Genomic DNA, 22,972 nt, shown 5'->3' with positions numbered 1-22,972 from the left:
GAGAGAAAGGAGGTCAAGCCTTTGTCAGTGTCGCTGCAAGAGATGGTACAGAAAGTGGCTAACCTTGCTCTTGCTACATCCGTCACCCAGATCCTTGTGTGTTTTGATGCATGCAGTTCTCTGGGGGGGGGGAGGGGATTCATGTTACGGTACCGCCTTAGTGAAGTTCTCTCCCCCTCCAAAAAACAACAACAGCATGTCCTCCAAGCTCCCTCCCCAGCTGTTCACATCAGCACAGCTTCATTCGTGTCAGGTTGGTTTTCTGTTTGTGTACATGGCAGAGGGGCATCGTGTGGGATGTGATCCATGAGAGGCAGTCAAGTACTGCATTCCTGGTAACGCTAGAGAAGACATGCGAGGGAGTGTTTGGTCCAGCCAGTTGAAACTTCCTGTTCCTCCTGGCTAGAGCATCCTTTCTTTTGCATGTGATAGAAGGTGGCCGTCACCTAACCTGCCCAGGTAACGAAAGGACGAGTCACGCAGCACCCTTCCCTCTCTTTTTGACTTCCTTCTTCATTTGACCAGCTTTTAGCTAGGACTGCTCTGCTAGCTCTCAGCTAGCAGAAGCACTGGGATTATTCCCCCATATGGGGTAGATCCACATGTACATATTTGTAACTAACTCTGCCTTCAGGAATCCAACTGTGAACCGATGTGTGTCAACTTCTTTTATTGACTTTGAATAAGATTGTGTGGCATCTTTATTCTTTTAAGAGGGATTCAAGGGAACTTACCAGGAACGTACAATTCAATCTGGGGGACGCAGGTGGCGCTGTGGGTTAAAGCCTCAGCGCCTAGGACTTGCCGATCGAAAGGTCGGCGGTTCGAATCCCTGCGGCGGGGTGCGCTCCCGCTGCTCGGTCCCAGCGCCTGCCAACCTAGCAGTTCGAAAGCACCTCCGGGTGCAAGTAGATAAATAGGGACCACTTACTAGTGGGAAGGTAAACGGCGTTTCCGTGTGCGGCTCTGGCTCTGGCTCTGGCCAGAGCAGCGATGTCACACTGGCCACGTGACCCGGAAGTGTCTCCGGACAGCGCTGGCCCCTGGCCTCTTAAGTGAGATGGGCGCACAACCCCAGAGTCTGTCAAGACTGGCCCGTACGGGCAGGGGTACCTTTACCTTTACCTTTTACAATTCAATCTAGAGACAGACTGAGTTGTATAATAGTGAGCGGCTCACATGAGCCTGCAACCAGCTATCTGCTGGGCATGTAGAAAGGGGAATATAACTCTGCTAAGCAGAGTGCAAGTTAGGAAGGATATTAATAAACAATATATCCTCTCCTGCCACCCTGAACATTCCCACACATCGGTGGGGCAGTGGGATGTCTTTATCCCCGTGCAAACATTTTCATACCTTAGCTAGAGGTGACTTAGAAATGGCTTAGGGGCTGCAGTCAGTGGGGAGCTGCCTTGAGAATCAAGGAATCGTAGAAAAGTATAGTTGGAAGGGGCATTGAGGATCATTTAGTCCAGTGCAGGAATATGCAGCTGTCCCATACTCCCGGAACCGTTTGAAAACCAAGGAGCGGCTTCCGATTGGCTGCGGGAGCTTCCTGCACTCAATCGGAAGCCACGACGGATGTTTGGCTTCCAAAAAACGTTTGCAAACCGGAACACCCGCTTCCGGGTTTGCGGCGTTTGGGAGCTGATTTGTTCAGCAGCTAAACCATTTGTGATGGCCTGGGAATCTGATTCAGAGGCTGAACCAGAGGAATCCCAGCCTGCACAGGAGTCCCCGCCTCCAGGGCCGGCTGAGCTGGGGCAGGGGCTTGAATCTGAAGGGCCTGCACCTGTGCCGGATCCTCAGGAGCAGCCACCAGGTGAATCCACTCTGGCTCTGGAGGTGATGGAGGACCCATTGCCTGCAGGTGCTCCACTCTCAGCCCCTTCAGGTGAAGGTGAGGCTGCCTCTGGGTCGAGTAAGCCTCCAGCCTCTCCTGAGCTGCAGAGGCTCAGGGCAGAGAGGCGGAGAGGCGGAGGGAACTAAGTTATCTCGGGAGGAGTGTTCGCCTTAAGGCCAGGAGAGGTGGGTCACCTGTGGGCTGGGACCGCCCCTGGCCTCAGAGAAGATAAAGGCCAGTCAGCCCGGTCCCAGGTTGTGGGAGCAACGTCGCTGGAAACCTGTTTCTGCCAGCACCCAGACCTGTTCTTTCGGAGTTCCCAACCAAGCCCGGCTTCTTGCTTTGGACCTCACTTCGCCCTTGGTGGACAGTCTCCAGACCCTCGACCCAGGACCGGACTCTGCCCACGCCTCTCGGTAACGCCCCCCCCCCCAGGTCCAGCACACCATTTGAGTACCAAGGTACCACTGTAGAGGCAAAAGTATCTCGCCCATTGGGCCTGCACACGGATGAAGCTGGAAGGAGGGGAGAGGAAGGAGGAATCGTGATGTGTCAAAGCATTTTAACGTTACTCACAAGATATATGTGATGACACCGACAGACCACATATCCACTTCTGGGCCGTAGGGAGAACCGTGGAGAATCTCAGGTGCTGGAGGCGTTGGAAGAGTGAAATAAAATTTGAAAAAAGCAAGGAAGCACAGGCAGCTAGCATATGTGTCATCCTTCGCCCACCCGTTCCCCCCCCTCTCTCTCTCCCCCCCCCTCTCTGCTCCTTTCGCGCTCCGCCATGCTTTCACACCTGCCGCAGTTAGTTTGTGGGAGGCGTTGACAGGCTTGCATCCTTTGGAAGCTGCCGAGGCAGAGGAGGAGGCAGCAGCAGCAGCAGCAGCGGGGCATATTCTTAATTTACCACTTATTCCCCAGTGAGTTGCATGTGTGCATGAGATTTCGAAAGGGTGAGAAAGACTTAGCTCCTGATGGAGGAGGAGGAGGAGGAAGGAAAAAGCTCACAAGGTCAGGCACAGATCTTTGCAGGGCTGGAAGGATCTGTCCAACTCAGTTTCCCCGTCTTGAATCCTTGCAGTGATCTGTGAATTCGTGCCGTGTCCCCTCTCCTCCAGGAGTAAAACCCCCCCAACCCCCCTCAACCATTCCCTGTAAAGCTTGGTTATCATCTCGGTCGCCCTCATCTGTGAACGTTCCAGCTTGCTAATAATAATAAAATAATAATAATAATAATAATAATAATAATAATAATAATAATTTTTATTTATACCCTGCTCATCTGGCTGGGTTTCCTCAGCCATTCTGGGCAGTTTCCAACAAAAGATTAAAAATACATTAAAACATCAGTCATTAAAAACTTCCCTAAACAGGGCTGCCTTCAGATGTCTTCTAAACGTCAGATAGTTGTTTATTTCCTTGACATCTGACCGGAGGGCATTCCACAGGGCGGGCACCACCACCGAGAAGGCCCTCTGTCTGGTTCCCTGTAACTTTGCTTCTCGCAGGGAGGGAATGTCCCTCTAAAACTGTGGTGCCCAGAACTGGACACAGGACTCTAGGTTGGGGGTGGGGTCCTGACAAATTTAATATTTATTTACTAAATTTATATACTGCCCTTCGTCGTAAGATCTCAGGGTGGTTCATGGAATAAAATGCCGGATAAAAACAAGGAGATAATTAAAACAAAACAGCAAAACAATGGCATTATTATTATTATTATTATTTCTATCCTGCCCTTTGTCTTTGCTTTAATAATAATAATGACATTGTTTTGCTGTTTTGTTTTAATTACCGGTATCTCCTTGTTTTTATTTTATTTTACCTTGTTTTATATCCCAGGCTGATAGGTGCTAGGGCTCTACAGTGGTACCTCGGGTTAAGTACTTAATTTGTTCCGGAGGTCCGTACTTAACCTGAAACTGTTCTTAACCTGAAGCACCACTTTAGCTAATGGGGCCTCCCACTGCCGCTGGAGCACGATTTCTGTTCTCATCCTGAAGCAAAGTTCTTAACCTGAAGCACTATTTCTGAGTTAGCGGAGTCTGTAACCTGAAGCGTATGTAATCCAAGGTACCACTGTATTATGCCCTCTCTCTTGGCACACAGTTCTCGTTTCGACAGCCCCTAAACTAGCTGGGTCCCCCCTTGCTTTTGCTCTTTCGCCCACTCACCACAGTATCCAGGGGTGCCACACACTGTCTTCATCGTGTCCTGCTCATCCACAATCTTGGACAATCCAAAATCACCTGGTGCAAAATGGAGAGGGAGGGGCATATTTCAAAGGCGACCCCGTTAAAACAAATGGGATGCGTTCTGTTCCCTCCCCACCGCCCATCTTTCCCACTAGGATGGCTGCACCCAGGTGAGATGTGGCCATAGGAAGCACAGCCTCTCAAAAGATCCAGAACAGTGTTTTCCCGAACTTGGGTCTCCAGCTCTTTTTGGACTACAACTCCCCTCAACCCTAGCTCATAGCTGTCAACTTACACATTTGAAAATAAGGGACCAGCAGCCTTGAAAATAAGGGACCAGCAGCCAAAATAAGGGACCTGCAGCCTCACCTGTTCCAGGCACTCCAGTCTTCCTGTCCTCCTGCAGTCTGGTCACACTCATGCTGGTAGCTTCAAGAACACTGTCCAACCAACTTTGTAACCAGAGGTTCAACTGACTAGAATCTGAATCACATGCACCACAAGGCCTATGCAGCCTCAACTTAAGATGGCTCCCCGGCCTGGCTTTGCACTGCAAAGTTTGCAGCAGCACGTACAACAAAATGGCGTCCAGCATTCAAAAACCTCTTCAGCTTGCATTAACTAGCCACACACAAGGCATGCAAGCTCCACCCCCCAGTCGTTCTCAGACTCCTTATTGGGTGAGCAACACAGCCAAGCAACAAAGTTGGAGCCTCCCTCCTCCCTGGCCGGCAGGGAGGGAGGGAGGGGAGCTGCTTCCTTTGAAATTTAAGGGACATCATTTAAGGGACATTTAAGGGATATCTATCAATAAGGGACAGCAGCGGGACATGGCGCTGGAATAAGGGACTGTCCCTTCAAATAAGGGACACTTGACAGCTATGCCCTAGCTAGCAGGGCCAGTTGCCAGGAATGATGGGAATTGTAGTCCAAAAACTGCCGGAGATCAATAGTTTGGGAAACACTGATCCAGACCCCTCTGGCTCTCTTAGATGCCCAGAGTTGGCATGGGGCCAGAAGGAAATATTATGAGACAAAGCAGAACATTTGCCTGGGACATCATTTCGGAGGTGGTGGTGGGGGAAACGTACCAATTTTGAGAGGAGCATCTGGAGAGAGATCTGCGTAGAGGAGATTCTCCGGTTTCAGGTCACGGTGGACCACACCATTTGCATGCAAATACTGCGGAAGACAACGAGAGGAAAGGTGAAAATACCCTCCAGGTGGTGTTATTTTAATTAAAGGTAAAGGGACCCCTGACCATTAGGTCCAGTCGTGGCTGACTCTGGGGTTGCGGGGCTCATCTCGCTTTATTGGCCGAGGGAGCCGGTGTACAGCTTCCGGGTCATGTGGCCAGCATGACTAAGCCGCTTCTGGCGAATCAGAGCAGCGCACGGAAACGCCGTTTACCTTCCCGCCGGAGCGGTACCTATTTATCTACTTGCGTTGGTGTGCTTTCGAACTGCGGGGATTCGAACTGCCGACCTTCTGATCGGCAAGTCCTAGGCTCTGTGGTTTAACCCACAGCGCCACCCGCGTCCCTGTTATTGGGTTACATGCATCATGGGAAAACGAGCCTCGGTTTTGGAACGCTTTGGTTTCAGAACGGACTTCCAGAACGGATTAAGTTTGAGAACCAAGGTACCACTGTACTTTCTACACATTTGAGGTTCCCAGAAAGTGGTGTTCAGAGGCCTCGCTGCCCCCGACCGCGTAGGGAGAACACAGAAATGTCAGCGCAACCGGTTTCAACGCGGGAGACGATCCGTGACAGTTGTCAAAACCCACCCAAACTGTTACAAGTTGAACTTTGCTTTTATTTTTGCCCCCTAGAGTCTGCAAGCCATTTGTACGATTCACTCAGCTTGTAGCCTGCTTTAATCTTTCGCTGCCTGCGCCGAATGGTGGAGTCGAAATCTCCGCAGAGCATTTATGTGGGATACTGTCCTTTAGGATTTTCCTCACCTCATTAAAAACCAAAAAGAAAGGAAGAAGAAAAAGAATACCTTTGGTTTCCATGGAAACAGTCTCACACTGACCTTTAATAAAGAGAAAGGGTGACCTAGCTAATATTCTCTGTACGTAGATGTGACCATATATAGATAAGATTCTCGCACACACATGTAATCAGTCCTTTGTTTCCTGGGGGGTACGCAGGGGTACGCACACCCCAAACATTTTGTGAATCTTCGTACTTTTGTCCATTTACTGTGTTTATTTTTCCTGATAAAATGGTGATTTTCTCGAGTCAAAATAAGAGTACCCCTAAACATTTTTTTGCGGGACACAGGTGGCGCTGTGGGTTAAAGCCTCAGCGCCTAGGACTTGCCGATCAAAAGGTCGGCGGTTCGAATCCCTGCGGCGGGGTGCGCTCCCGCTGCTCGGTCCCAGCGCTTGCCAACCTAGCAGTTTGAAAGCACCTCCAGGTGCAAGTAGATAAATAGGGACCGCTTACCTGTGGGAAGGTAAACGGCGTTTCCGTGTGCGGCTCTGGCTCGCCAGAGCAGCGATGTCACGCTGGCCACGTGACCCGGAAGTGTCTCCGGACAGCGCTGGCCCCTGGCCTCTTAAGTGAGATGGGCGCACAACCCCAGAGTCTGTCAAGACTGGCCCGTACGGGCAGGGGTACCTTTACCTTTACCTAAACATTTTTTTATAAGAAAAAAGCACCACATGTAATATACGTATACGTGTGGCCAACGTTAGTCCAACTCAGGGCAGACACTTTGAAATTATTGTGCATGTCTACGGTTACGAGAATTACAAGGTCTAAGATATAAAATAAAGGTTCATAAATGTACCAGGCAAACACATACATAAATATAGAAACCACGTGTCTGAAACAGTGCAGGAAAACAGCCCTAAAGCCATTTTGACTCTTTCAGTGACCTCAAATATTCTTCTGCAGTTTGGATGGAAATGGGAAAAGCCTTGTCTCTCGGCTCACAAATCCTGCCTTAAGGGCACATTTGTCTATGAATAGGGTGAGCCTGTGACCTGGACTCAGGAATTAAGTATTTATTTATCACAAAAGAATGGCCAGGCTGCCCAGGTAAACCCAGGTTTCCTGCCAGACAGGATTCTGCTGTAGACCGCCCCTTCTGTGATGTACGTATGATGTTTTGGAGGGTGGTCTTGAGCTTGGGGACGCGGGTGGCGCTGTGGGTTAAACCACTGAGCCTAGGACTTGCCGATCAGAAGGTTGGCACTTCGAATACCCGTGACGGGGTGAGCTCCCATTGCTCGGTCCCTGCTCCTGCCAACCTAGCAGTTCAAAAGCACATCAAAGTGATGATGTGCATGAACTGCGGTTGTGACTTCAAGCTCACGCTGAGACGTCATCATTGCCATGCATGTGGGAAGATTATATGCCGAAAATAGCAGTTCGAAAGCATGTCCAAGTGCAAGTAGATAAATAGGTACCGCTCCGGCGGGAAGGCAAATGGCGTTTCCGTGCTCTGCTCTGGTTCGCCAGAATCGGCTTAGTCCTGCTGGCCACATGACCCGGAAGCTGTACGCCGGCTCCCTCGGCCAGTAAAGCGAGATGAGCGCCGCAACCCCAGAGTCGGCCACGACTGGACCTAATGGTCAGGGGTCCCTTTACCTTACCTTGAGCTACAGGGGAGGCAATTTCAAAAGTCTATATAAGGGCTTACACACCATTGTTCTGGGTTCCTCCTCCCTCCTGCGTGGGGGGAGTGGGGGACCCTTTTCCAACAGTTTAATAAACACCAGGCTTACTAGCTGCTTTGCTTCTCAATATTTTCTGGTTGGCCTCTGTTATTTTCTCCTACTGATGGAGAACCTACAGAAGGACTCTATAAGGGGTCTTAGATACCCTGAAAGGCAGGCTTCCTCAAACTCGGCCCTCCAGATGTTTTTGGCCTACAACTCCCATGATCCCTAGCTAGCAGGACCAGTGGTCAGGGATGATGGGAACTGTAGTCTCAAAACATCTGGAGGGCCGAGTTTGAGGAAGCCTGCCTTAAGCGAAAAGGAGCAGATTTTTCTTATAACATCTACCTAAGGTGTCTTCTCGGAGTAGGACTTAGCCACATACAACCCGGAAGATAGACACACAGACATACGTACAGTGGTACCTCTGGTTAAGTACTTAATTCGTTCCGGAGGTCTGTACTTAACCTGAAACTGTTCTTAACCTGAAGCACCACTTTAGCTAATGGGGCCTCCCGCTGCTGCTGCTGCGTCGCTGGAGCATGATTTCTGTTCTTATCCTGAAGCAAAGTTCTTAACCTGAAGCATTATTTCTGGGTTAGCGGAGTGTGTAACCTGAAGCGTATGTAACCCAAGATACCACTGTATCTTTACAGAGACACGCACACCAACTCCTCTTGAACTTTTGGGCTCGGGTTTTATAGAGCCTACGGCATCAGCTGACCTCTGCTAATGGTCAGCTGATCTCTGGTGCTGAAGGTACCTTAGTGCTGATTGCCCAGATGAGATGGGTCCTTACCAGGTGTACGTTTGTGTGCCAGCAGGGATGCGGGTGGTACTGTGGTCTAAACCACAGAGCCTCTTGGGCTTGCCAATCGGAAGGTCGGCGGTTCGAATCCCTGCGCCGGGGTGAGCTCCCATTGCTCTGCCCAGCTCCTGCCAACCTAGCAGTTTGAAAGCACATCAAAGTGCAAGCAGATAAATAGGTACTGCTGTGGCGGGAAGGTAAACGGCGTTTCCGTGCGCTCTGGTTTCCGTCATGTGCCAGAAGCAGTTTAGTCCTGCTGGCCACATGACCTGGAAAGCTGTCTGCAGACAAACGCGGCTCCCTTGGTCTGAAAGCAAGATGAGCGCCGCAACCCCATAGTCGCCTTTGACTGGATTTAACTGTCCAGGGGACTTTTCTTGTTGTTTACTCGTTTAGTCGTATCCGACTCTTCGTGACCCCCTGGACCAGAGCACGCCAGGCACTCCTGTCTTCCACTGCCTCCCGCAGTTTGGTCAAACTCATATTAGCAGCTTCGAGAACACTGTCCCACCATCTCGTCCTCCGTCGTCCCCTTCTCCTTGTGCCTTCCATCTTTCCCAACATCAGGGTCTTCTCCAGGGAGTCTTCTCTACTCATGAGGTGGCCAAAGTCTTGGAGCCTCAGCTTCAGGATCTGTCCTTCCAGTGAGCACTCAGGGCTGATTTCCTTCCGAATGGAGAGGTCTGATCTTCTTGCAGTCCGTGGGACTCTCAAGAGTCTCCTCCAGCACCAGAATTCAAAAGCATCCATTCTTTGGCGATCAGCCTTCTTTATGGTCCAGTTCTCACTTCCATACATCACTACTGGGAAAACCATGGCTTGAACTATACGGACCTTTGTTGGCAAGGTGATGTCTCTGCTTTAGGGGACCTTTACCTTTTACCTTTTGTTTTACCTTGTCCTGCCCTACAGCAAATACCCTCCCTCTCCCCCCTTTTGTTCCGCCTGGTGGTCCCTTGGCAGCCGCTTTCTCTGGCTCCTCTCACCCAAACAAACAACAGATGCCGTGCAAATTGTGTTACCAGCCTAGGGAGCCGCTGGTGCCAATCTTAATTTCACAGGTTGCCGATTGCAAGAGATTGGAAAGACGGGGAGCTTTAAAAGATAGTGACAGTTAATAAAAATGAAATAAAACATACACACACCAGCGAGGCAGGAGTTGGCCGTTTCACTCACATAGGAAGGTATGAGAAAGCAACAGCTCAGCTTTGCAAGGATTAGCATAAATGGAACTTTTGAGGAAGTTGCCGAATTTTGGTCTGCCCCGCATCCGGGGATTGTGTGGCATGGGGGCCTTGTATCTCACTAAGGCTGTGAACACATTATCTGCTAGTTTGTTCTTTTTCTCAGTCTGGAGCAAAGCTGGTTTGGGGAGGAAGCCGCCTCAAAATGCAGGATGTGTGCACTTGAGCGACTTCAAATTCAGCGAGGTTGTTCCTCCGCTCTGTGATTTGATACTCGAATTGCCGCACAGACCAGAAAAAGGACATCCGTGTTTCTACCCGTTGCCCATTCCCTGATTTGTTTCCCCGCGCCGAACTCTGATTCCCTGAATCAGCCATCCGAGTGTGTGCTCTCATCTGAGCATGCTCAGTGGCTGCCTGAAAGGGACACACCTCAGCTCGACTGCGGTTTCCGTTTCCCATTCAGAGGGAAGCTGGTTTGCAGGAAAATACACATTTAACCATATTTGCACATCAGTTTCTAATGCTGTGAGTGTCCTCTATTTCAGAGGCTTCTACTCTTATAGCCTCTTATAGTTGTTTTAACTGCGAGTCTTTTAGTTCTTACGCTCTTACAGTTGTTTTAACTGCATGTTTTTATTTGTTTTTAGTTCTTATCTGTTTTAATTACCAGTTTTTACCCATCCCTTATCCGTGTTTAATCTTGTATTTTATTCAGATGTTTTATCCTATGCTTGTTTCTTTGTCCTTATGTGCTCCAACATTTATCAGTTAAAAAAAAAATATCCTAACTGCTATTTTATTTATCCTGGTCTGTGACCGTAATAAAGTTCATTCATTCATTCACATTGAACAGGAATATCTCTCAGGAATCTGCAGGGTATAGATTGATTGCAGCTAACATCATTGTGTGTACTCAGCTTCCAACGTCAGTGGTGGAAGCGTATTGGAGCCAGAGTATTATGTACACTCGTCCTGAAAGACTTGTATTGGCTCCTAGGACGTTTCTGAGCACAATTCAAAGTGTTGGTGCTGACATTTCAAGCCCTAAACGGCCCTTTATCCCTGAAGGAGCATCTCCACACCCATCGTTCAGCCTGGACATTGAGGTCCAGCTCCGAGGGTCTTCTGGAGAGAGAGAGAAAAAAACAACGAACAGGAGAGAGGGATGACTTACGGAAACAGCTTCCAGGATCTGCTTCACCACGTGAGCTGCGTCTTTCTCGCTGTAGAAACCCCGTTCAACGATCCTGAAAGAGGGCAGAGGGGGGCACAAAGTGTTGGGTTCGAATGTTGCCATGTTTTCACTTTGCCACTAGCTACTCTACCTAGTGTCTAAGGGACACGGGTGGCGCTGTGGGTTAAACCACAGAGCCTAGGACTTGCCGATCAGAAGGTTGGCAGTTCGAATCCCCGTGATGACGGGGTGAGCTCCCGTTGCTCGGTCCCTGTTCCTGCCAACCTAGCAGTTCATAAGCACATCAGAGTGCAAGTAGATCAATAGGTACTGCTCCGGTGGGAAGGTAAACGGCGTTTCCGTGCGCTGCTCTGGTTTGCCAGAAGCGGCTTAGTCATGCTGGCCACATGACTCAGAAGCTGTATGCCGGCTCCCAATAAAGCGAGATGAGTGCCGCAACCCCAGAGTCGGTCATGACTGGACCTAATGGTCAGGGGTCCCTTTACCTTTACTTTACCAGTGGGAAGAGCAAAAGGAGATGTGAATATTTGGGGACATATTCCTCATAATCATCCTCAAGGCAATGCATTGATTTCTGGGGGCCCGTTGAACTTATTTTATTCATTTTGTTTATTTCGTAAAATTTATACCCTGCTCGAGCGGTAAAATGGGTCCCCTCTGAGTATGGCTCTCGTTGGAATAGCAGTAATATTGAAAGAGTTCAACCAGCGCAGCCCCAGTACCTCTGCATAGAGTTTGTTTTGCTAACTGTCAAACAACATTTTATTTTAAAAAGTAAATACAGTTTTTGTATATGAGACGAGATTGTCTCTGCTCATGTGCAAAGCGCATGTTTAAAAACGAAGCCCTTTGCACACTTGGAGCAATGAAGTGTAGATAACTGGGCATTTGAAGGGACAAGCTTTCTGGCACTGGAGTGAGCGGAACTTTTTTTTAGTGAGTGTGATGGAGGGAGAGAAAAGAGATCGCAGAGAATCTGCAGCGGGAATTGACAGTGATGGTCGAGAATGGCCATCATAAAGTACCGTATTTTTTGCTCTATAAGACTCACCCCTCCTAAAAAGTAAGGGGAAACGTGTGTGCGTCTTATGGAGCGAATGCAGGCTGCACAGCTATCCCAGAAGCCAGAACAGCAAGAGGGATTGCTGCTTTCACTGCGCAGTGATCCCTCTTGCTGTTCTGGCTTCTGAGATTCAGAATATTTTTTCCTTGTTTTCCTCCTCCAAAAACTAGGTGCGTCTCGTGGTCTGGTGCGTCTTATAGAGCGAAAAATACGTGTACTGTAGTCCTCAACCCCCCCCTCTCTATCCCAACACAGACACACACACAATAACACACACAGCTTCTCTGCAGGCCGCTCTGACACAAATTACCATCCCTTTCCCCTTCCTCGGTGCAATTTGTCACCTTTTATTAAGAACATGCCAGTTTGGCGGAGGGCTTCTTGCTGGTTACCTGTCAAACAGCTCGCCACCTGTCACCAGCTCAAGGATGAGGGTGATCTGCGAGGTAGTCTCAAAGATCTCTTTGAGTTTGATCTAAAAATAAAAAAAGAGATAAAGGAGGTTGAGCAGGGGGGAATGGCATTTTAACTTTGAGGCAAGCTGGTCTCCAAATACGAAAAAGCAACTCACAAACCCACACGGACAAGGATTGTAACTACGTGGGAAAAGCACCTGCTTTGCATACATTAGATACCAGGTTCAATCTCTAGCCTCTCCATGTAGAATAATAGAATTGTAGAGTTGGACCTTGCCAACAAAGGTCTGTATAGTTAAAGCTATGGTTTTCCCAGTAGTGATGTATGGAAGTGAGAGCTGGACCATAAAGAAGGCTGATCGGCGAAGAATGGATGCTTTTGAATTGTGGTGCTGGAGGAGACTCTTGAGTGTCCCATGGACTGCAAGAAGATCAAACCTTTCCATTCTGAAGGAAATCAGCCCTGAGTGCTCACTGGAAGGACAGATCCTGAAGCTGAGGCTCCAAGACTTTGGCCACCTCATGAGAAGAGAAGACTCCCTGGAAAAGACCCTGATGTTGGGAAAGATGGAGGGCGCAAGGAGAAGGGGACGACGGAGGACGAGATGGTGGGACAGTGTTCTTGAAGCTACCAGCATGAGTCTGACCAAACTGCGGGAGGCAGTGGAAGACAGGAGTGCCTGGCGTGCTCTGGTCCAGGGGGTCACGAAGAGGCGGACACGACTAAATGACTAAACAACAACAAGAGTTGGACGGGACCCTGAGGGGGTCATCTAGCCCAACCCCCTGCAGTGCAAGAATAGGCAGCTGGGGATCGAACCTGCAACCTTGGCGTTATCTTCACCACGCTCCAACCAACCGAGCTGTGCATGGAACGTAGGGAAATGTGCCCATCTGAAATCCACCTAGCTCAGTCGGTGTGGAAACTGCTGAGCTAGATGGATCCAGTGGTACAAGCACAGCCTCCTGCGATTCTCTCTAGATCTGTCATATTCAGAACCATATCCTGGTAGGCTGGGGGAAGATTCCAGCCTGAGATTTGCTGCCAGCCACTGTAGACAACGCTCAGTTAGATGGCATAGGGGTCTGACTCAGTATGCTTGTGAAACATGGACTGCTTGTAAATGCCATCTCCAACTCCTCGGAAGATTCCATCAGTGGCGTCGCCGAAAATTTTTGCACATCACTTGGGAAGAGAGGTGAATTAAAGCCAGTGTCCTGGAAGAAGCAAAGATCACCAGTGTGGAAGCGATGATTCTTCAACATCAACTTCGTTGGACTGGTCATGTTGTGCGGATGCCTGATGATCGTCTTCCAAAGCAACTCCTCTATTCCGAACTTAAGAATGGAAAGCATAATGCCAGCGGTCAACAAAAGAGGTTTAAAGACTCTCTCACGGCAAATCTAAAAAAATGTAGTTTAAACACCGGCAACTGGGAAACACTGGCCTGAGAGCGCTCCAGTTGGAGAACAGCCTTTACCAAAGGTGTCGTGGGCTTTGAAGACATTCGAACTCAGGACGCAAGGGAGAAACGTGCTAAGAGGAAGGCATGCTTGGCAAACCCTCACCAGGATCAACTCCCACCCGGAAACCTATATCTCCACTGTGGAAGGACGTGGGGATCCAGAATTGGCCTCCACAGTCACTTACGGATTCATTGTTAAAACCGTGTTTATGGAAGTCAGTCTTACTCGGCTACAAGGGATCGCCAAAGAAGTACAGTACGTTGATTATTGCTTTCATTTTATGGATCAAGGGTCTCGTTAGATAGTAAAATTCATGGTAAATTGCTGTTTTAGGGGTTGTTTTTAAAAGTCTGGAACCGATTACCGTATTTTTCTGTCTATAAGACACCTCCATGTATAAGATGCCACCTATTTTGGGGGACTCCAATTTAAGAAAGGGGGGGGAGAGATCTATCAGTGTACGACACCCCCAAAATTTGGACATTATTTTAAAGGAAAAAAAACCAGTCTTATACACGGAAAAATATGGCAATCTGTTTTGCATTCCTTTCTATGGGAAAGCGCGCCTTAGTATTGGAACGCTTTGGTTTTGGAACGGACTTCTGGAATGGATTGAGTTTGAGAACCAAGGTACCACCGTGTGTGTGTGTGTGTGTGTATATATATGTGTGTGTGTGTGTATATATACAGTGGTGCCCCGCAAGACGAACGCCTCGCAAGACGGAAAACCCGCTAGACGAAAGGGTTTTCCGTTTTGGAGGTGCTTCACAAAACGAATTTCCCAATGGGCTTGCTTCGCAAGACGAAAATGTCTTGTGAGTTCCTGCGGGTTTTTTTTCCTTCCCCCCCTTTTTCTAAGCCACTAAGCCACTTATCTGCTTATCCGCTAAGCCGCTAAGCCGCTAAAAGCCGCTAAGCCGCTAATAGTGCTAATCCGCTAAACCGTCAATGGGCTTGCTTCGCAAGACGAAAAAACCGCTAGACGAAGAGAATCGCGGAACGGATTAATTTCGTTTTGCGAGGCACCACTGTGTGTGTATATATATATATATATATATATATATATATATATATATAGCACACCTTTTCATCCAAGGAGATTTCCTGCTTGCGTTCTTAACAGCAGCACATCTGGAAATAGACAGTTGTGTATGCGTTTTTCCCCTCCCCTCCAGGGAGGAGGAAAGACTTGGAAATTGCATTTAAAACAAAAGAAAAAAAAGAAGAAGAAAACAAGAAAATGTCACGGTTTCTTTAGACTTTTGGTGACACCGCACATTTCATGGCACTTTCATGATTAAAACCGCGGCTGCTGGAAAGATCCCGCTGTGTAAGTGACGCTGGGAGAAGAAGGAAGAGGCTTAATGCTTCTCTCCTTCCCTTAATACGTGGCGGCGCAATCTCTTATTAACTTCAGAAGTTTACAATCCTATTATCGCTCCATATCAGCCGCCTGCAAGCAGGGGAGGCTGCAGATAGGAGTCGCAAAAGGGTAAATAACAGAAATAGAATTCCATATATATGTGTGTGTGTGTGTATAGATACACACACACACACACACACACATATATACATACATACATACATACACACACTGGTACCTCGGGTTAAGTATTTAATTCGTTCTGGAGGTCCGTTCTTAACCTGAAACTGTTCTTAACCTGAAGCACCACTTTAGCTAATGGGGCCTCCTGCTGCTGCCGCGCCGCCAGAGCACGATTTCTGTTCTCATCCTCAAGCAAAGTTCTTAACCTGAGGTAATATTTCTGGGTTAGCAGAGTCTGTAACCTGAAGCGTATTTAACCTGAGGTACCACTGTATATATGAATGAACATCTGAGTGAACAAAGAAGCTTGCGAATGTGAGGGGTGCATGTGGAAATCCTAAACGCCCCCCCCAAAAAACTATTGGTTATTAGAGCAAAAAATTAGGTCAACGACAGCTTGGAATAATGGCTGTTGGTCCTTCAAGTTGCTGTTACGCTTGTTTTGTTTATTTTATTAGGGTGCAGCGGCCTTCAGCCCCTGCTAAAAACCTGTTCAGTAAGGCAAGCCTACGCAGATATGTAAAGCCAGCAGGTTTTAATATGTACCATATTGGCCTGAATATAAGCTGTACCCGAATATAAGCCACACCTTTAAAATTGGAGGTTGGGACGACAAAAAATACCCGAATAAAAGCCACTCCATTTCTCGCTCCCTCGCTTCCCGGCCTTGGGAGAGAGGACGGGGGACTATGCAGGGGGCGGGCGTTGCTTTGCTGCAATCCTGGCGCTGTTAACCCTGCGCTCCTGGCTGCATACCGTAAGGTCGTGAACATAAGCCGCACTTCAACTGCCCCTCGCCCGCTGCTGAAGCAGTTACGAGAGCTGGGTCCCGGCAGGAGGAAAGAACGGACTCTGCTGGACCCCTTCAAAGCCCTGGTCTTCTGCAGGGTTTTTTAAGGGGGGTGCCTAGTCCTGGCAACCTCCCCTCATCGCTCATCAACCCCCAAAGTGCCTGTCTTTAGTAGGACGAAGCGTCGGGTGCTGCCATTCCTCTCCGCAAAAAACCCGGAAGTCAAAAAAGTGAGACTTATATTCAGGCCAATACGGTAATTTCATTTTATAGTGTGCACAGTCCAATCAATTGATTTAATGCCGGTTTTATTAATATTTCTATAGCAGTCAGGGCTGTGGTTTCTAAGTGGTGTCAAACAGCATTTGGAATGCTGTGTACAATTCTAGCTGCTTCGCCTCAAAAAGGATACAGTCAAACCTCGGTTGTTGGACGTAATCTGTTCCGGAAGCTCGTTCGGTTTCGGAAAAACGTTCGACAACCAAGGCCCAGCTTCTGATTGGTTGCAGGACCTTCTTGCACTCAAGCGGAAGTCACATCGGACATTCGTCTTCCGAAAAACGTTTGAAAACTGGAGCGTTTACTTCGGGGTTTTTGATGTTCAGGAGCCGAAACGTTCCAAAACGGAGGCGTTCGGGATCTGAGATTTGACTGTATTGTAGAGTTGGAAAAGGTTCCATCAAGAAGAATTTAGGGTGGTGTACAGGGCTAAAGGGGTGCAAAATTGAGAAGATCAATGATTGAGAAGATCCATTCGGGGGCGCCAAGTTCTGGCCTTGCACGGGCGCCGCATTATGCAAGATTAGTCCACCCCTGGGTGGAGCGAGTCCATTGTCAGAAAAGTGTGCAGCATTTGGAACTTTCCAGTTTAGAGAAGAGGCGAGTGACATGATAGAAGTTTATAGAATTTTTTGGACATGGAGGAAGCTGGCAGAGAAAAGTTTCCCTCTTCCATAACTCTAGAAGACGTGGACATTCAATGAAAAGCAGATAAAGGAAAGTCATTTTTCACGCAGCACTTAGTTAAACTATGGGAACTCGCAGCCACAGAGGCCTGATGACCACCAGCCTGGATGGTTTAAAAAGAGGATTAGACAAAGTCACAGAGGAGACAGCAATTGGTGGCTACTAGCCTCATTGCCTGGGAAGCGGGTGGCGCTGTGGGTTAAACCACAGAGCCTAGGACTTGCTGATCAGAAGGTTGGCGGTTCGAATCCCCGCAATGACGGGGTGAGCTCCCGTTGCTCGGTCCCTGCTCCTGCCAACCTAGCAGCTCAAAAGCACGTCAAAGTGCAAGTAGATAAATAGGTACCGCTCCGGGGGGAAGGTAAACGGCGTTTCTGTGCACTGCTCTGGTTCGCCAGAAGTGGCTTAGTCCTGCTGGCCACATGACCCAGAAGCTGTACGCCGGCTCCCTCGGCCAGTAAAACGAGATGAGCGCCGCAACCCCAGAGTCGGCCATGACTGGACCTAATGGTCAGGGGTCCCTTTACCTTTACTAGCCTCATTGCCTATTTGCTGCCTAAGTGTTTGAGTCAGCAACACTTCTTCGGTGATCCCTCGAAGCCGAGTAAGATCATCTTCCATAAACACGGTCTTAACAATGAGTCCGTAAGTGACTGTGGAGGCCAATTCAGGATCCACACGTCCTTCCACAGTGGGGACATAGGTTTCTGCATGGGAGTTGATCCTGGTGAGGGTTTGCCAAGCGTGCCTTCCTCTTAGCACGTTTCTCCCTTGCGTCCTGAGTTTGAGTGTCTTCAAAGCCCACAACACCTTTGGTAAAGGCTGTTCTCCAACTGGAGCGCTCTCAGGCCAGTGTTTCCCAGTTGCCGGTGTTTAAACTACATTTTTTTAGATTTGCCTTGAGAGAGTCTTTAAACCTCTTTTGTTGACCGCTGGCATTATGCTTTCCATTCTTAAGTTCAGAATAGAGGAGTTGCTTTGGAAGACGATCATCAGGCATCCACACAACATGACCAGTCCAACGAAGTTGATGTTGAAGAATCATCGCTTCCACGCTGGTGATCTTTGCTTCTTCCAGGACACTGGCTTTAATTCACCTCTCTTCCCAAGTGATGTGCAAAAATTTTCGGCGACGCCGCTGATGGAATCTTCCGAGGAGTTGGAGATGGCATTTACAAGCAGTGCAGTGTTTCCCCGTTGTCGGTGTTTATACTACATTTTTATAGATTATAGGGTTTTTCTTAGCTTCTGAATACCAGTTGCTGGAAACCACAGGAGCAAAGAGGGCTGCTATACTTGGCTGCTGCTTGCTGGCTTCCCATGGGCAACTGGCTGGCCATTACGAGACCAGCATGCTGGATTGGGCTTGATCCACCGGTCTTTTTCACTCACTGGCTCAGATCCTCTAACCTCCAGAACTGTTGACAGCTTCCCCCCTTTCAAGGAATTAACTTCTCTTTTACAGAGCAGCATCCAATTCCTAGAAGGATACGATCTCGCAAGTCGGCAGACTTCCATAATGTGCCACGGAAGTCCAATATATGGGGATGTTATTCGAATCGTCACGCTTTGCAGCTTAAAGGCAACCTATTAGAGATTATAAGGAGAGTGTCCTGGGGGATTATCCCACATCTGGAAGCTGAAAGGCTCTGTGGATATTGATGGTGATAGGGCCCAGGTGCCCCCATGGGATGCCTAGCTGATTTTAGAGACAGTCTTTGTGTACGCGATTTACCAGCCAGTCACGAAGGACACTGACCCTCCGGTTGCAAGGATCCCCAAATCACAACCTTTCAAAAGACAGCATTAAGCAAGCTGGAAGCGCTGTCTGAAATTGAGTTTCGGTTGCTTCGCTCTACGTGGGGCTACCTTTGGAGGTGACCCGGAAACTGCAACTAATCCAGAATGCGGCAGCCAGACTGGGGACTGGGAACAGCCACCAAGACCATATAACACCACTCCTGAAAGACCTCCATTGGCTCCCAGTACGTTTCCGGGCACAATTCAAAGTGTTGGTGCTGACCTTGAAACACCCGGAACGGACTTGGCCCAGTATACCTAAAGGAGCATCTCCACCCCCATCGTTCAGCCCATTTCACTGAGGTCCATTTCCGAGGACCTTCTAGTGGTTCCCTCCCTGCAAGAAATGAGGTTACAGGGAACCAGGGAGAGGGCCTGCTCAGTGGTGGCGCCTGCCCTGTGGAATGCCCTTCCGTCTGATGTCAAGGAAATAAACAACTATCTGACTTTTAGAAGACATCTGAAGGCAGTCCTGTTTAGGGAAATTTTTAATGTTTGATGTTTGATCGTGTTTTTAATATTCTGTTGGGAGCTGCCCAGAGTGGCTGGGGAAACCCAGCCAGATGGGCAGGGTATAAATAAGTGTTGTTGTTGTTGTTGTTGTTGTTGTTGTTGTTGTTGTTGTACCACAGCCCTCCATCTTGCCAGGTTCAGAAAAGGGCATGGAGAGGCTCTCCTATTGGAAAAAGGCTTTTAAGGCTTCATCTTGATCGCACATCCTCTGATGCGGCATCTCTAGTGATTCCCCACGTGACCCCTGAGGTCCACTTGGAGAAAAGCAATGACAAACCTAGACAGCATCTTAATAAGCAGAGACATCACCTTGCCAACAAAGGTCCGCATAGTTAAAGCTCTGGTTTTCCCAGTAGTGATGTATGGAAGTGAGAGCTGGACCATAAAGAAGGCTGATCGCCGAAGAATGGATGCTTTTGAATTCTGGTGCTGGAGGAGACTCTTGAGAGTCCCATGGACTGCAAGAAGATCAAACCTCTCCATTCAGAAGGAAATCAGCCCTGAGTGCTCACTGGAAGGACAGATCCTGAAGCTGAGGCTCCAAGACTTTGGCCACCTCATGAGAAGAGAAGACTCCCTGGAAAAGACCCTGATGTTGGGAAAGATGGAGGGTACAAGGAGAAGGAGATGACGGAGGACCAGATGGTGGGACAGTGTTCTCAAAGCTACCAGCATGATTTTGACCAAACTGCGGGAGGCAGTAGAAGACGGGAGGGCCTGGCGTGCTCTGGTCCAGGCGGTCACGAAGAGGCGGACACGACTAAACGACTAAACAACAACAAGGGTTCAAGCCTTTGGTGTGCAGGCCCCTGATCTGCGGAACTCTCTCCCACCCCCCCAGGTCATTCACACTCTGACACACCCGTTCTATCCCAAACATCGTGCTCTTTTCGCCAACTCCTCTTAACTTACAATATTCGGATGCGACAGCCTTAACAGCACACCGATTTCGGTCCTGACGATTTTCTTGTCGATCTGAAAGCGAAGAATAGAATGCATCTCAAGGACCCCCCCACCATTTTCCCGTTGTTTTTGCCAACTTGGAGAGACCTGCTGAAGGTAAGCAGGGACACAGGGAGCAACTACAGATGAATTCTGGCCAAACCTGATGATCACTCCCTTCTCTTAGACTCTGTTTGTCTCACTCTGACCTTGAGGTGGAGTGGGGAATCCCTGCAGAGATCAAGCAGCCTCATCTAATCGTTCCTCATTTGGAGTGTCACAGGAAACACCCCCCCCCCAATCATTCAGTTTGTACAAACTTCACACACACTCACACTCACACACTACATACACTATGCTTCTGTTATAAATTCATAGAAAATCAACCATACACCGGATTTCCACTGTTCCACTTTTATTTTACTCCATGTAGGAAGGACCACAAAATGGGGAAGGTTTGAGACAGGGCAGCCATAATCCCTTGAGCATACCAGCACATCCACAGGAGCCCTGCCCAGTTGCTATGCCAACCCTGATGGTCCTAGACAGAAGACCATCAAGATCACAAAGAACTTGCGTATGGGAGTGGATTCAGCACAGACTGGAACAAAGGATAATAATCAGATCTTCCCTCTGGGGGCAGGAAACTGCAAACTCCCCTCTGTCACCTGGAAAGTACTCATGGGGAGGGGGAAAGGGGGAACCAGCCAGGTGACAAGACACTCTGATGTATGTATGATGTTTCTGGGGGTGGTTTTGATCTACAGGGTGGGAATTTCAAAAGTCTTTATAAGGTCTTGCACACCATTTTTCTGGGTCCTTCCTCTCTCCTGCAAGTGAGGGGAGCACCCTGTTGCAACAGATCAATAAAGTCCAAGCCTACAGGCTGCTGTTTTGCTCCAAGTTATCCTGGTTGGTGTCTTTGTTTTTGTCCAAGGGAGCCCTCAGATTTTTCCGTTAACAGGAGTGAGATGGGATTGGCACTTACCGTTTTCTTCAATATTTTGGCAGCGTATTGGACGTTTGTTCCTTTCTCCTCACAGCTGTACACCACCGACGTGGCTCCCCTAAAGAACCGGGGGACAGAAAGAGGTGATCACACATTCCCCCCTCCCAGAATGTATATACAGAATGAGTTTTTTCCTATTTTTTTTTTTTTAAAGAAAATAAGCATTAGATCCTATTCCTATTGGGAGAAATAACCAACCAGGGAATTGCCAAAAGCCATATCAACGTGTGTCAGGGAACTGCCATCAGGGCCGGAGGGAGAGAGCGGGCTCCAGAGGGATTCCAGAGAGCGAGGCAGCCCATCTTCTGGGGAAGGGAATCAGAGTAGCACCAGTGGAGAAGGGGGGGCAGATGGGGGAATCGGCGAGGCCGGGGACCAGCAGGGAGAGTAAGGGTCCTCCGCTGCCCACACCCTCCTTGCGCAGAAGGCTTCCGCGCAGGGAGAGTAGGCGGAGACTAAGCGTCAAATAGCTTCTTTGCTGGAAGAAGTTCAAGAAACGCCCACTGACGGATTCTGCCAGCGATTGAGAAAGCCACGGGCGAGTGGCTGTCCGGACAGAAAAGGTTCACTCAGGCAACCCAGCCAGGTGTGGCGCCGGTTTACGCACGAGCAACCCCTAGAACCATTACAACGTGTTTATTTATATTCATTTATTTTTGCTATTTCATCTGAGTTTTAAGTATCTGAGAAAGAAGCTTAGCATGTAAATGACATCTTAATTGTCTTTCTGGTACCAATCACAGGTCTTTCAAGGCTACTTTCTTTTTAGGCTATTCCACTGGGAATCTTATTAAATTTTTTGCAGCTGTTGTGTTTTTCTTTTTAATAATAATAATAATAATAATAATAATAATAATAATAATAATAATATATTTATACCTCGTCCTTATAATAATAATAATAATAATTTATTGTTTATACCCCGCCCTTCTGGCTGGGCTTCCCCAGCCACTCTGGGCAGCTTCCAAAAAAAATATTAAAATACCGCAATACATCAAACATTAAGAGCTTATTATCATTATATGCCGTAATTCCCCCTTCAAAGTTCAACTGAAGGACAGGATATCAAACAACAACAACAACAATCTTTATTACGGTCCAGAGACCCAACAAATCATTACAAAGCAATGCACAATTCATACAAGCCTTCCTCCAAGTTAAACAAGCATTTTGTTCAGAATATAGGGATCATTGGTTCTTGCAACCGCCGATAGAAACTTTGCCACTATGTTCTAGCATTTGTCTGGTCTTCCAATAGGAACCTGACATAGTGAGCCTCTGATTTTCCCGGGAAAGGTACCAGCAAGGGTAATATCAGTTCAGCCCTGGCTTCCTCATATTTTGCACAGTGCAACAAAATATGTTTTATGGAATCGATGTCTTGAGCACACGAGCAAAGTCTGTCCTGGTAGGGAACTTACATTAAAAACCTGACAGTACCAAACTATCGAAGGCTTTTCACCAAAGCCAGACTAAACGTCTTTCCTTCTGCAGTGTTGGATGGCAGGTTGAGAGGATATCAAACAAACAAGTAGTGATGTCACTATTGCA

The 22,972-nt window shown here is 48.3% G+C and overlaps 1 protein-coding gene across 1 annotated transcript in view; it reads right to left on the bottom strand.

Moving 5' to 3' along the window:
* Positions 1-22,972, bottom strand: part of LOC307207098 (calcium/calmodulin-dependent protein kinase type IV-like) — a 40,711-nt gene that overhangs the window by 6,748 nt on the left and 10,991 nt on the right. The window contains exons 3-9 of the mRNA XM_079960825.1: positions 21,401-21,479; positions 20,383-20,445; positions 12,365-12,447; positions 10,889-10,961; positions 5,136-5,226; positions 4,024-4,098; positions 2,420-2,495 (exon numbers count right to left, since the gene is read on the bottom strand). Of these exons, the coding sequence (XP_079816951.1) occupies positions 2,420-2,495; positions 4,024-4,098; positions 5,136-5,226; positions 10,889-10,961; positions 12,365-12,447; positions 20,383-20,445; positions 21,401-21,479 (540 nt within the window). The remainder of the gene's footprint in view (positions 1-2,419; positions 2,496-4,023; positions 4,099-5,135; positions 5,227-10,888; positions 10,962-12,364; positions 12,448-20,382; positions 20,446-21,400; positions 21,480-22,972) is intronic.

This window comes from Podarcis cretensis (genome assembly GCF_951804945.1).
Source record: "Podarcis cretensis genome assembly, chromosome: 18".
Classification (NCBI taxonomy): domain Eukaryota; kingdom Metazoa; phylum Chordata; class Lepidosauria; order Squamata; family Lacertidae; genus Podarcis; species Podarcis cretensis.
The sequence above is the reverse complement of the archived record's forward strand: the minus strand, read 5'-3'. Positions and strand labels throughout refer to the sequence as shown.